This window comes from Felis catus, chromosome A1, assembly GCF_018350175.1.
Source record: "Felis catus isolate Fca126 chromosome A1, F.catus_Fca126_mat1.0, whole genome shotgun sequence".
Taxonomy (NCBI): Eukaryota; Metazoa; Chordata; class Mammalia; order Carnivora; family Felidae; genus Felis; species Felis catus.
In genome coordinates, this window is record NC_058368.1 from 113,890,553 (window position 1) to 113,904,176 (window position 13,624).

General features: G+C 44.3%; 1 protein-coding gene across 20 annotated transcripts in view; it reads right to left on the reverse strand.

The window, feature by feature from the left end:
- KLHL3 (kelch like family member 3) overlaps window positions 1-13,624 on the reverse strand; it is a 282,390-nt gene that overhangs the window by 15,843 nt on the left and 252,923 nt on the right. For 19 of the 20 annotated variants that reach the window (XM_019832598.2, XM_019832575.2, XM_045059495.1 and 16 more), the window contains 3 exons: window positions 4,066-4,183; window positions 3,483-3,680; window positions 1,893-1,994 (listed from right to left, as the gene is read on the reverse strand). In XM_019832598.2, coding sequence (XP_019688157.1) covers window positions 1,893-1,994; window positions 3,483-3,680; window positions 4,066-4,183 — 418 coding nt within the window. The remainder of the gene's footprint in view (window positions 1-1,892; window positions 1,995-3,482; window positions 3,681-4,065; window positions 4,184-13,624) is intronic. The other variant, XM_019832568.2, reaches the window with a different exon arrangement.

The following is a 13,624-nucleotide window of genomic DNA, read 5'->3' on the forward strand; positions in this document are numbered from 1 at the left end:
TCCAGGGTCCAGGCTGCTCCCATGACATAGGCTGGCCAAGATGCAACAACCTGCCCACCAGCTGCCCTCTGCTCGCCAAAACCTAAGTCATTCAGGTGTGGAGGAGATGCGGAGCTCCCGAGAACAACCCCAGTGTCATTCAGACCAGACAGCCATGACAGAGGACAGAGAGAGGGCAGGGAAGACTGTGACCATGTGGAGAGCCCTATCTCCAAGGCCACGGTGAAGCAGAGGCCCCTTAAAATCCTCCTGAAACATTCTCACCAAAGCTATGAGGAGGACACACTGCAGCCCCAAGGTGACCCACAGCCAAAGAGCTTCAAATTCAGAATGGACAATATCAACAAATTCCCAGGCTGTCCCCTGTCTCAACAGGCACGCTACAAGACAGCACTTCCTCCACACACAGAACATGCTCACACAAGCCCTTGTCAAGGGGAGTATTTCAAATCACGACCACGAAGGCAACTTCTCTAACCTGCCATCAACCATCCTAACCTTGCATCAGCTGAAAAAATACCGACTCAAGGTTTCTCCTTGAGTCTATTAACAGGGACTTGCTATTTTTAACCCCTGCACTATTGTTTAGTATTCCTGGCTGAGGAACAAGGGAGGAAATGGGAAGGTGGCTAGACAAAGCACTTATATTTGGCAGACAAATCAATTTCTGTTTCCACCAGGAGGATGAGATTGCAAGAAACAATTTATCTTGAGAGGAGGACAAAATCCTTGCACTCACCAAAATGACTCATTTAGTATGTTAGAATAATATACTTCTAAATGAAAATTTATGCAATACTGGTACAAACCAAGAAATGCAGTGAGAGAGAATATTTCTACTAATGTCTGTCTAATCACTGCACATTACACTCTCCCTAAAGCAAGTGTGTTCTTGTGGATGCATAGGAGATGGGGGGGGGGGGGCGGGGAGAGACAGAGACAGAGACAGACAGAGAGGGAGAGAGAGAGAGAGAGAATGCCTGCGTACATGTCTAAATGCATATATTCCAGCTACATTCCCACTTCAGGAGAGATTAATGAATCAGTGTCATCCTATAAAGTATACCATTTTTTTTCCAAATAAGACTCTATGCTTTAATACAGTGAATTCACACATATTTATAAAATCCCTATCAGCGTTTGCTAATGGTCTGAAAGAGTGTAGCACAATGGAAAGAGCACGGAGTTAGGAGTCAGAAGACCCAGGCTCAAGGACCAGCTGTGCTATTTACTAACGTTGGGCATATCACTTGCCCCTCTGGCACTTCATTTCCCCATGTGGAGAATGGAGAAAATCTAAGCCCTGTCTATCTCCTCCAAAAGGATTTTGGGAACAAAATTTATATATAAAAGAGCCATTTATAAACTACAGAGCCCTAACTGGGCCCCGGATCTCACTACTCTCACCTGCCTCACCCCACACACCTTTCCTGACTTGAGCAGGACTCTGCCACCAACCTGTCCTGCAGTGACAGTAATCAGACCTGGGAAAACATGCCCACCTCACTCGAGGCTCTGTTAATGTGTTAATGTTCAACATATAAATAGGAGGACCAAACTAATTAAATAAAATGAACCCTCACCCCACCACATTATACTCCTACATTCTATGTTGACTCTAGATTCCTCAACCTATAACACAACTGTTGATAAGTAGCCAAAGCAACAGGCTGGTGTCTCCCCTTAGGCTCCACTTACTCCTCCCAATACACCTGGCCACCTGCTAGCATGAGCCAATAGCTGCACCCATCTGCGCCTTAACTTTCTTCATCTGTTCCATCAGGATCCCTGAACCTGACTCAGAGCAGTGATAGGAGGAATAGAGCCAGGGTGCTGGGACAAGACCTGTGGGCTGGGGCAGGGACAGGCCGCCGCCCACTGGTATTCCTTACCCTCCACGACACCCACACCCACGCTGCTCCGCCGTGTGTTCATTGGGGCCACGAAGAACCACTCGTTGGTCTTGTAGCTATAGGCTTCCACCGATGCTAAGCCTGGGAGACCAGAGACTTGTAAGATTTTTACTCATGAGGAGAGGTGAGGCCTCATCTGGTGTGAGGCTGGGGGAAGGGTCAGAAACCTGGGGATATGGCTGAGTACCACCTCTACCTTGCCATGCAGCCTGGGGCACCTCCCTGATGCATGTCCTCAGTGTGTCTACCTGAGAGGACCACAAAGGCCTGACTCACGGTGGGTCACAAGAGGACATGGGGATACAACAGAACTGCCCTGCAAATGTAAATCATTACATCTACTGAATGGAGTAAAAAACCTGAGGTTGCCTCACTTGAACATGTTCTTTTCTCTTTTCTTCCTCTACCTAAGAAGCTAGAAAGCTGAGAACTTAGCGTCCCACAACCATTAGGGGTGACTCAGTCAAGAAGGCCTAAGAAGAAGTCTGATGGGCATTTCTGAAATAGCCTTTGTTTTTCTACACCAACCTGCTTGATGCTACCTGGAACACAAATGTGCCGGCTGGAGCTGTCACAGCCATCTTATGATCAGGAGGGTACAGCCAAGAGATGTTTAAAGAACCTTGGCCTCAATATTCTTGAGCAAGCAGATGAAGTTAGCAACTGACAACTCCGGGACGTCTTCCTTTATGGGTAAAACAAGATCTCTCATTTGTTTAAGCCACAGTTTAGCGAGGTTTTTCTACTCACAGCCAAAAGCAATTTCTAGAAGAAACAATGCCCCACTCTCTTTTTTTGTCTTTATTCTCAGATCCTACCCACTAGAGGCAGCCTCTCAAGGGGCTATAGACCCTAAAATATTATGAGAGAGGCAAAGAGAAGAATTGGAAAGGTTACCAATTGGTAAGGACACAAATGAAAATTCAGAGAAGTAAAAAATACTGTTTTTCACATCCCTGGGGGCATTTCAGTGTTAAAAGAGTTACTGTCTATAGAGACATCCACCTGGAGGTACAGGAAAGGTGAGATAATCTCTCCAAGTTCATGTCTACTAGTAGTTTCTGATTTGAGCTCTGAAGCAACACAGAAGCCAGGAGCAATGGAACGCACCTGTGGTGGCACAGTCTGACAAAGCTTCGTGGGCCAGTAGAAAGGACAATGGATAAAGACTGCACGGCCTGAGCCAGGTCTCTTCCACAGCTTCCGTGTCCATCCAGAAGAGGGCTCTGACGTCCTGAGATGCCCTCCAGCTGAGCATGCTCTCTTTCTAAGTCTCATCTTTTTACAAAAATGGGTTCCCAAACAACAGAAAGGAGGAAAAGGCCTCATTTGAGTGCAGGAGCCTTCCTAGAATCCTGGAAATGATACCACCCATGTGGGCAGTTACATATTCCATGTGTAGAAAGGCCTGGCTCTGGCAAACAAGGTAGGAGATGAAGAAGGAGGAGTGTGCTGTTGAGGTAGCTGTGGATGGACAGAAGGCTGACCCAAGAACTGGCTGAGCAAACCAGGGTTGCACTGAGGGCATGTCCCAGTCTAGGAGGAGTGGGGACCACATCCCGGACCTACCAGTGCTTCCATCAAAGCCCCCCACGGCGTAGAGCAGGTCATTGAGCACGGCTGCACCCAGAGTGCTCCGGCGCTCCTGCATGCTGGCGATGGACGTCCACTGGTCCTTCACACCATCATACACATCCACTGTCCGCACGCGCAGTGAGCCGTTAAATCCACCCACAGCATACACATGACCAGCCATGAACACCACACCTGAGGCACAGGAAACCAAGGCATCGAGGTCATCTCAGGCGGCTGATCACTCGTGCTGATGAGTGACAGTGCGGGAGCCAGGCAGTCACATGAATAATTCTCCACAGAAAGTGATCTCCAACTTTACAGAATAGGAAGTCATTGAGGGACTCACTGGATTTCTATTCATATATGCTTTTCCAAGGGTGTTTGATTCAAGCAAATACTGGTACTAGCTTCAAGTCCCTAAGCACATAGCAACTACCCCAGAAGGGGTAGCCAGATATTGGGCAAGTGGGGAATGGAAAGGAAGAGAGTCTGTAATGCACACGTTTGTGGAAACAAGGAGCAATTCAGGATTGCCAGCAGTAAGCAGAGACAGACTGGGGAAAGGCAGGCTGCTTACCTGCTCTGCATCTCCTGGAGGGAAGCTCAGCTATCTGGTCCCACCGGTCCTCTTCAAAATCGTAGCATTCCACACTGCGGATCGCCTTGGGTGCCTGGCCACCAACCACAATCATGACCTCCAGAAAGACAAACAGACATTGGCTGGGTCTCCACAACATGTGGATTCATGGATGATCAATCCCTGGCACTTCCACATGCCAACTGCCCAGGGTTCACGAATGATCTGCCATGCCCGTTGATGACAGAGTTACATACATGAAGATGCTACCCAGAATCACCAACAGATAGACTTTCCTTGCACAGTCAGTCCTAACAAACAAAATTGTAAGGTCTACCCTTCCCAAAGACTTGTGCTCAGGGCTACGTTGGTGGTACATGTAGCCACTCAGGACATCTACAATCTCAATGCCCTCAAGGATTTGAGCCAGGGGACTCATTTCTTTTATCAAAACAAAATATTCCAAAATACATATATAAACTTGAATATATTTTTGGAATAGAGGGCAGAACTTGGATGCATGTTTAAGGTAAAATTACTTCAAAAATATTTCTGAATACACAGACTACAGGGGTGCACTTATTCATTGTAGTCTGGGACAAAACTGTGAAAGACTGCATTGGGGTAGTTCCCAGAGAAATGTATTTAACTGATGATGTTCTGAAAAATCGTGCTAACAATACCATCTCCACAAGTAAGGTAGCAGCTACCACTGCTGGTCACTGTGTGAAACGCCTGGTCATTTACTCATCATGTTAACTCTGTGAGGTAGATGTTTTCCGTATTGACAAATAAGGAAATTAAAGCTCAGAGAACATAAATAAATTGCCCAAGGTCACACAGCTGCAAGTGGAAGAACAGAGACCGAAAACCAAGTCTACCTGATGGAGAGGTGAAGGCAGTCCCACCCCTCTCCTGCTCCAGACACAAGGTCCACGCAAAGACAGCTCACTACGTCTGCAGGTCACATTTCATTGGTGAGTCAGGAGATGAATTTTATGGATTGCAACCAACATACTTTTAATAGAGCAGCACAGAAAATATAGGAAGGGTGTTATTTCATGAAACAGTTGGTATGCTTATACACATGTGTATGTGTCTCCCGAATCACACTTTAAACAGATTTGTTAGTGTGGGGTATAGTCAGGAAAGAAAAAAAAAAAAAAAAAGGCCACTGCTCCAGCTATAGTATTAAAACTGGAGCATTTAATTGTGGTATCCCTATTGTGACTTTGGTCACATGTTATTAATAACTAAAAAATAAAGTATCAAAGTTAACAATCGTATATATGTTTTAATAAACTGGTACAAATTCATGGTTGTCTCCATAACAACATCACTCTCACGGCTATTCTAAGAGGCCTTCTTACATGACGAGGAAGGTGTGGGAGTCACAGGCCGCCAATCAATAGGAATCACAGGACATTCTCATTACCTGTAGCTTGTATTATGTACTCCAGTGGTTCTCAAACTTCAATCACCTCGAGGGTTGTTAAAACACAAAATGCTAGGCCCCCCTCCTCAACCCTGCCAGAATTGCTGATTCAGCAGGTCTGGAGTAGGACAGACACTGTGCATAACAAGTTCCTGGTTGATGCTGGTGCTTCTGTTCCAAAGCATCTATCATACGAGGAGGCAGAACCAGTGCTGACTGCTATTGCTCATCAGTCATTTATGTCCCAAGATTCCACATCCAGGCCACCCACTACCCATGTGGGTGGTCACAGCTGTCTGTGGTCAAATGTGGGTAACCAATGTTCAAAAACTCAGAACTCAGTTCTGACTTCTGGAACATTCCAAAGGAACCCAAGACACCCAGTGCAAAATTAGAGTTGCTGCTACTGCTTCTGGAAATAAACATTCTACATTTGACTCTCCATGACACAGCTCAAAGGGTCCACTGCTCTGTATCAAGAGCAGCCCTCTTCAGAGAAAACCTGAATCTGACATTACTTCCCATCTGTAATTCTTTGCTTAGATAGGCATCCATGACGAGTTTAAGGGGGAGTTAAGGAACACAGCCTTTTGGCAAGCTTCAGACAATGTCCACCTTACTCCTCCAGGGCCCAGTGACTCGCCGTGCATTCTTAAACATGCCTAGGACTTGTACCGTCCTTCCAGTTTTGAGTTGGTAAAGCTAAAATGAAGGCACAATACTGCAACGATTTTGCATGAAATCTGGTTCTGGGGACTGGGTGAGAATAAAACCAGGTTTTAATTTTCTTTTTACAGTGACCTCAGTCACTCAACGCCTTCCATTCCCTCTCCTTGAAACATTCTCCCCCATTCCTGATCCCTCTGCTCTAACACATGCTTATTTTTCAGGTCTCAGTTTACATGTCACCTCCTTCAAAAGGACCTCTCTGATCTCAAATCTGAGTTAATGTCCCTTCTCTGAGATCACACATGCCCTGTGTTCTCTCATTAAAACTGGCCCACACTGTGTTCTAACCTCCTAGTGACCTCGTCTCCCTGCCTGGATGGTGAGACTTGGCGGGGAAAAAAATCTATCTGCCTCAGTCACCAAGATAACCTCGGGGCCTTTTGGTGTCAGGTAAAAGTAGGACTCAGATATTTATTTGGGATAAGAAATGAATGAATGGCAAGGAGCATACGTAAGAAACCAAATTAAAAAAAAATACACGGTTAAATCAAAGAAAATACACAATCCAGAATGTCACTTGCTGGGGTTAATACATGTTGGCCACCAGATTACAATTTGAGAAGCAAAAAATAAAAAAGAGAGAAAAAGAGAGCTTTTTCCATCTTTTCACTCAACCACCAGAAGAAAGACAGTTTATTCTTTGTACAAGTTATCAGGCTTTCTCTGTTTAAAAAAAAAAAAAAAAAAAGGCGAAGCTTTCGAGGAACCTCACCATGCCCCAGAAACAATCTTACACCAGGAGTAGGGAGGTACATTCATATTGGAGAAAAAACGAGCGCTTGTCTCTTGAGAATTGTCGTAGTTACACAGAAGCATTACTATACAAACGCAAAAATTCCAATGCTAAGGTAAAACCTGAGAAGAAAAACAACAGGAATACAGGACAAGGTTTTCAAAACGAACTTCCCTTTGAGCTCATAAAGCCACTGTTGAGGGACGACTGTGAACATTAAACCTCATACAATAATTTGGGAAGAGTAATTATGAGCTTGTGTGGAGCAGGACCACTGGTTTCTGAAAATGCAGAGATGGCTCAAGGCAGGAGGAGATGCACTTTCGGCTTCTTTCACAGGCCTAAGAAAGCCAATTTCTATGGCAAGCTTTGCAAGAGGCCACCATACAAGGAACACTATACCCGTTGTGTGATCATGCTGAGTAAAAGAAATAAATTTCCTATCGTGAATACTAATGGACGGTTGTTTCCATAGATACCTGATCCTAGCAACCAATTAGACAAAAATGAGTATTCCCCAAGTCTACATGCATTACATCTCTAAAATTATAAACCTCTAGCTACTTAGGAAGATCATAAGATGTCAGGGCATGAAGACATTTAAACGATTCTCTCCTACAAGCCCTTATTTTACATTTCCAGAAAAACTCAGCCCCACAATGCTCAACGGGCATATTTCTTTCTTTCTCCAACACCTCTAAGTCCAAAAGATTTGTAATGTCTATAATAGAAATTACTGAAGCAAATCGGCTTATTTAACAATTGCTATTTTTGACATGTATCTTTTAAGGTAACCCCGAGGAAGATCTACCAGGGATCATATGGGAATCACAATAAAGAACTGGTTCCAGGCTAACAATTACGCTAGACCAAATAAAATGTAATCATGTTGAAGGACAGCAGTGTACTCGGGAGTCTTGCAGGGCACTGCAGGGTCCTAACCCCAAGTCTCATCTGCCACCGTGTTGAAGGCTACAGAAGTTCTGGTGGATGGAGAGTTCTGGTTGACAGAATACAGGTAAGCCAGACTCAACCATGGACGGCATGGCTGTTGGATAACTCCCAAGGAAAACACTGTCATTGTGGAAAGTCCAAATGGCCATTTATTTTAGGGAGCTTAGTGAGACCATGGAAAGACTATCTGATGATTCCTTAGGAAGGAAAGTTCACTCCCAGCCTAGTGAGATGGTTTTTAAATAAATATATAAGACTGTCTCCTCCCACGGAGGATTCTGACTCTAGCAGCACGACTGGAGCAGTGAAGACATGTTAGTCACTCCTCACAGAGTATGACAACCACTCTGTGTGAGAACCAGGAGGTACCCAAGACTAGCCAGGGAGAGGTACAGCAGGTGAACAGAGCAGAGACTTCTGGCTCACTTGTGAGTCAGGATCCTAACCTCTAAGTCATCAGACTCTCCAGTAGGGTGATAGGAACAACGTGGGCTCTGTACACTGTTGTCATCAGGCAAGAGTGGAGTGTGTGTCCAAACTCTCTTCCATGACCGGTGAGCTGGGCAGAAGGCAGGCCCAGCCAGTCGGTCCCTCGGGCCAGGGCAGGAAGCGAGACTCTCTCTTACCCTGGTGCGTGGGGCCGCAGGGCTAACACCAATTCTTCCGAGGAGCATGTCGAGGTCGAGGCAGAAGACTTGTCCCCGCAGGTTCCTGAGCAACAGATGCTCTAGGCAAGGACCGACAGCCAAAGCGCAGAGACAATGGGAATTGGAGAACCAGGAATGTGAGAGCAAGACCCAGGGAAGACAGGAGTGAGAATATGGACTTTGGAGTCAGGCACATCTGGGCTCAAATAGCAGCCCAGTCACTAAATAGCTGTGTGACCGTGGGCAAGACATTTAACCTTGCCAAACCTCACTGCCATTACCTGTAACATCAACATAATAGGATGTTTCTCTCGTGGAGGCCAGGAGCCTTAAATGTCATAAAGCACTTAGCACACAGCTTGGTAAATCGTATATACTAAATGTTAGCTTCTAGTATTTGATCAACACCAACATCATTACTATTGTTTAAAACAGTTGTTAAAAAACAGACTCCTAATAAATGGTAGAAAAGGACACTTACATGATCTATAAAGAGAAGAGTGAACACCACTAATTCCAGGGTGATGGTGGGACTTTTTGAGGGCCCCAGGGTGTTTTCTAGGTGTGGCCTGGGTCCATCTGAAGGATCAAGATGGAAAAGGAGCAGTGCCGATCCAGGAGCCTGGCCCAGGTGAGAAGTCATCCTACCCACCCTGCCAATAGCCTTTTCTCCAACACCATCTACTGGACAGCCCAACTAGGGAGGAAGCCGCCTACTTCTGGCCCAAATGGCTTTTCAGTGTCATTTTAAAATTGCTGAATAGAGATGTCACTTGAACTGAAATGACAGTGCAAAGTGCCAGGCTCAGTACATCTCCAAAGGCTCATTTGCATCTTGCTGGGACCTCATTTCTCTGCTGCCATCTGTGGAACAGGGTAACGTAGGAGTGTTTTGAGCAACTGGGAGACAGCCTCTGGTTGTCCATGGCAACCCAGCCTTGGGGAAGGACTGGGCGGTGCATGTGTGGGAGCCCAGATGATGCTATTAGCTGTTCCAGCTTGAATGTGTCAGTATGATTTGTGCATATGTGGCCCAGGAAAAAACACCCTCATTCGCCTCTACAGCTATCTCAAGGCAGAGCCCTATTTCTTTCAGGGAGGGAGCTTGACTGGCAAACAGGTTTGCTGTTGAGAACTGATGAAAACAGGGCAAATCTCTCTCTACCACTTTGTTTCTCAAAGACTGCTCTGTCAGGAAGCCTATCTGGACTGAATTCATGAAAGCCCAGACCAACCTGCCCTTGCAATTCCTGCAGCTCTTCCTGTAGTCCAATTATCTCCTTATTTTTCTTCCTCCACTTATTTGGCCACTTACATATTTCTATCTCGAGTTTCTTTCCACACAGTACCCAGCAAAAATGCTTTTATGAAATATGGAAGCCATATAATAGAACAGTTAAAAGCACAGGGTCTAGTACCAATCATCCTGTGTTTGAATCTCAGGTCTACTATTTGCTAGCTGGGATTTAAAGGTGTGTAACAAATTATTTAATAGTCCTTCATTCAAAAGATGGTATTTGATTCCCCTTCCCTTGAGCGTGGGCTGGACTTACTGACCTGCACCCAGCAGATAAAATACAGCCAAAGTGATGGGATATCATTTGGAGAACAGGTTATAAAAAGACTACAGTTTCTGTCTTGAGCATGTTCTCTCATTGTCTTGCTGTAGAATCACTCACCCTGGGGGAAACTAGTTGCCATATCATGAGGACACTTGGGCAACTTAGGGAGAGGCTGAGAGGGTAAGGAAGCTTGTAGAAACTTGTAGAAGCTTCTTGCCTGATGAAAGAAACTCACCATGACAGTGAACTTAGAATCAGATCCCCCCCACCCTGCAACCTTCCCCCTGCCAAGTAAGCCTGGAGATGGCTGCAGCCCTAACTGAGAGCTCAACTACAAATTTACAAGAGGCCCTGGGCCAGGATGACCCAGCAGAGACACTCTGGAACTCCTGCCCACGGAAACATTTAAGATAATAAACCTTTATTGTGTTAAGCCACCAAGATTAGGTAATTTGTAACACAGAAATGGATAACTTAGTACATAATGAGTAGGTGACATAACCCAAAATCTAATTTCTCATGTGTAAAATGGGGATAATTAAGATGTAAATCCTAGGAGACAATAAATGTACATCACTTAGCCCAGTGATTGGCACATTCTGAGTGCTCACATTAGGGAAGTTATCATTATCTCCTATTATCATCACTGTGGAGTTAGTATTGTACACTGGTCAAAAAGTACAGGTTTTGAGTCGGCCAGACCCAGATCCAAACCTTCATGCTGCCACTTGGCTGTGAAACCTTGGGGTCATTCAATCTCACTGAATCTCCAACATGGAGCCTTCTCCAACATTAGAACTTCCAGGGTTGTTATGAGGATAATATACTGTACATAAAGTGCTTTGCCTGAAACATAAGGAAAGTGTATTTATACAATCATTCTTGTGTCATCATGAATGCCTTTGGTGATAAGGACAATGACCCAGGGAAGGACAAAACACATCGGAGGCTGGGGCCCAGTCCTCTCCTGCAGTTATTTAAACCAATTTCTGGATGTTCCCTCTCACAGACGATATCCATTTGACTTGGGCTCAGCTCAGGGGTCAGCTCCTGAAGAAAGTTTTCCCTAATCCCTCACCCCTCTCCATGCTCCCAGACTGTCCTACCCATACCTCCAGTGTGGCACTTACATGGTCCACTGTAATTGTCCTTTTACATCTGTCTCTCTTCCCCTGAATATGGAGCACTAGGAGGAAGGGACCAACTCATCTGAGGCTTTGTGGCTCTAGCACCAAGCCCTGTGCCTGGCAGTTAGTGACTTCTCAATGCAAGTGTGTTGAATGAGTGAATAAATAAATTAATGAGTTAATGCATGCATGATGGTTTATTAGTTTATTACTGGTGCTATTTTTTATCTCAATACTTCAAAACCTATCTAAACCCCCAGAACAACAACCAGATTCATTCAATACTGGACCTGTGGGCTGAACCACATGTCCTAGAGTCAATCTCATTAGTGATCAAAGGAGAATATGAAGCAGGGGATAAATCCTCACTGCATTCATGCAAAAACACATGTATGGATGTGGACAGTATTGGAAAACAACTAGGGTTGATAGAAATGGTCAATACTAAATCTCCATGAGGTTATTTCTTTAAAAAATATACCTCCTTCAGGGTGCCTGTCTGGCTTAATCAGTAGAGTGTGCAACTCTTGATCTCAGGGTTGTAAGTTCGAGCCCCAAGCTGGGTGTAGGGATTACTCTAAAATAAAACCTGGGACACTGGGGTGGCTCAATCAGTTAAGCATCTGACTTTTTTTTTTTTAATGTTTATTTATTTTTGAGAGAGAGAGAAAGACCATGTGAGCAGAGGAGGAACAGAAAGAGAGAGAGACACAGAATCCTAAGCTGTCAGCAGACAGCCTGATGCGAGGCTCAAAATCATGGACTGAGAGATCATGACCTTAGCCAAGGTCAGACACTTAACCAACTGAGCCATCCAGATATCCCATGCATCTGACTCTTGATACTGGCTTAGGTCGTGATTTCACGGTCATGGGATTGGGCCCCACATTGGGCTCTGCACTGAGTGTGGAGCCTACTTGGGATTCTCCCTCTCTGTCTCTCTTTGCCCCTTCCCCACTCACATGCACTTACTTTTCAGCTCTCTCTCTCTCTCTCAAAATAAATAAACTTCAAAAAATTAAAAATACAATCTTTTATATATATGTATATATACACACACACATACACACATATGTATCTTTCATTCATGAAACGTTTTACTATTGTCCACCCTTTGTTAGACTCCAGGCTATGTGCCAAGAACAGAGATAAATAACACAGGCTATCATGGTACCTATAGTTTCATGAAGGAGTAACAGTCTTAAAGAGAACCCTGAATACCTCCCTAAAGTGTGAACCCAGGGAACATGGTTATCTTCTGCAATTACTGCCCCTGTTTTTCAGAAGCCAATGAAGGACCTCTCCTCCATTAAATAACCTTTCTCATCAATTGTATTTCTATATAGTAACAATAAACTGTTAGAAATCAGACTTAAAAAAACATTTATAAGAGCATCAAAAACTATGAAATATCTAGGAATAAATCTGACAAAAGATCTGTAAGAATCATACATTGAGAACTACAAAATGTTGCTAAGAGAAATTAAAGAAGACAAAAGTAGGGGCACTTGGGTGGCTCAGGAGGTTGGGCGTCCAACTTCAGCTTGGGTCATGATCTTGCAGTTTGTGGGTTCCAGCCCCATGTCGGGCTCTATGCTAACAGCTCAGAGCCTGGAGCCTGCTTCAGATTCTGTGTCTCCCCCTCTCTCTGCCCCTCCCATGCTCATGTTCTGTCTCTCTCTGTCTCTCAAAAATAAATAAACATTAAACAAATTTTTTTAAGAAGACAAAAATAAGTGGAGATATATACTGTGTTCATGGGTCAGAAGATTTAGTACAGTAGTCTTCTCCCACCATCTACAGTTTTGCTTTCTGCAGTTTCAGTTACCTATGATCAACCTTGGTCCAGAAGCAGACGATCCTCCTTCAGATGTATAGTCAGAAGGTCAATAGTAGCCTACATCACTCCCCTCCCTTCATCTCATCTTGTAGGCATTTTATCATCCCTCATCATCACAAGAGGAAGGGTGAGTCAGTACATTAAGATATTTTGAGAGACAAAGAAACCACATTTATATAACTTTTATTACAGGATATTGTTACCATTTTTCTATTTTACCACTAGTTATTGCTGTTAATCTCTTACTGTGCCTAATTTATAAATTAAACTTTATTGTAAGTGTGTATCTATAGGAAGAAAATAGTATATATAGGGTTCAGTATAATCTGATCTGCAGATTCAGCCACGCATGGAGGGACTTGGAATGTATCCCCCAGGGATAAGGGAGAACTACTTTATTGTTAATATGTGAATTCCCCCTAATTGATTCTAAAAATTTAGCGCAATCTTTATCAAAGTCTTTTTTGTAGAAACAGTCAAGCTGATTCTAAATGATAAATGAACATGCAAAGGACCTAGAATAGACAACACA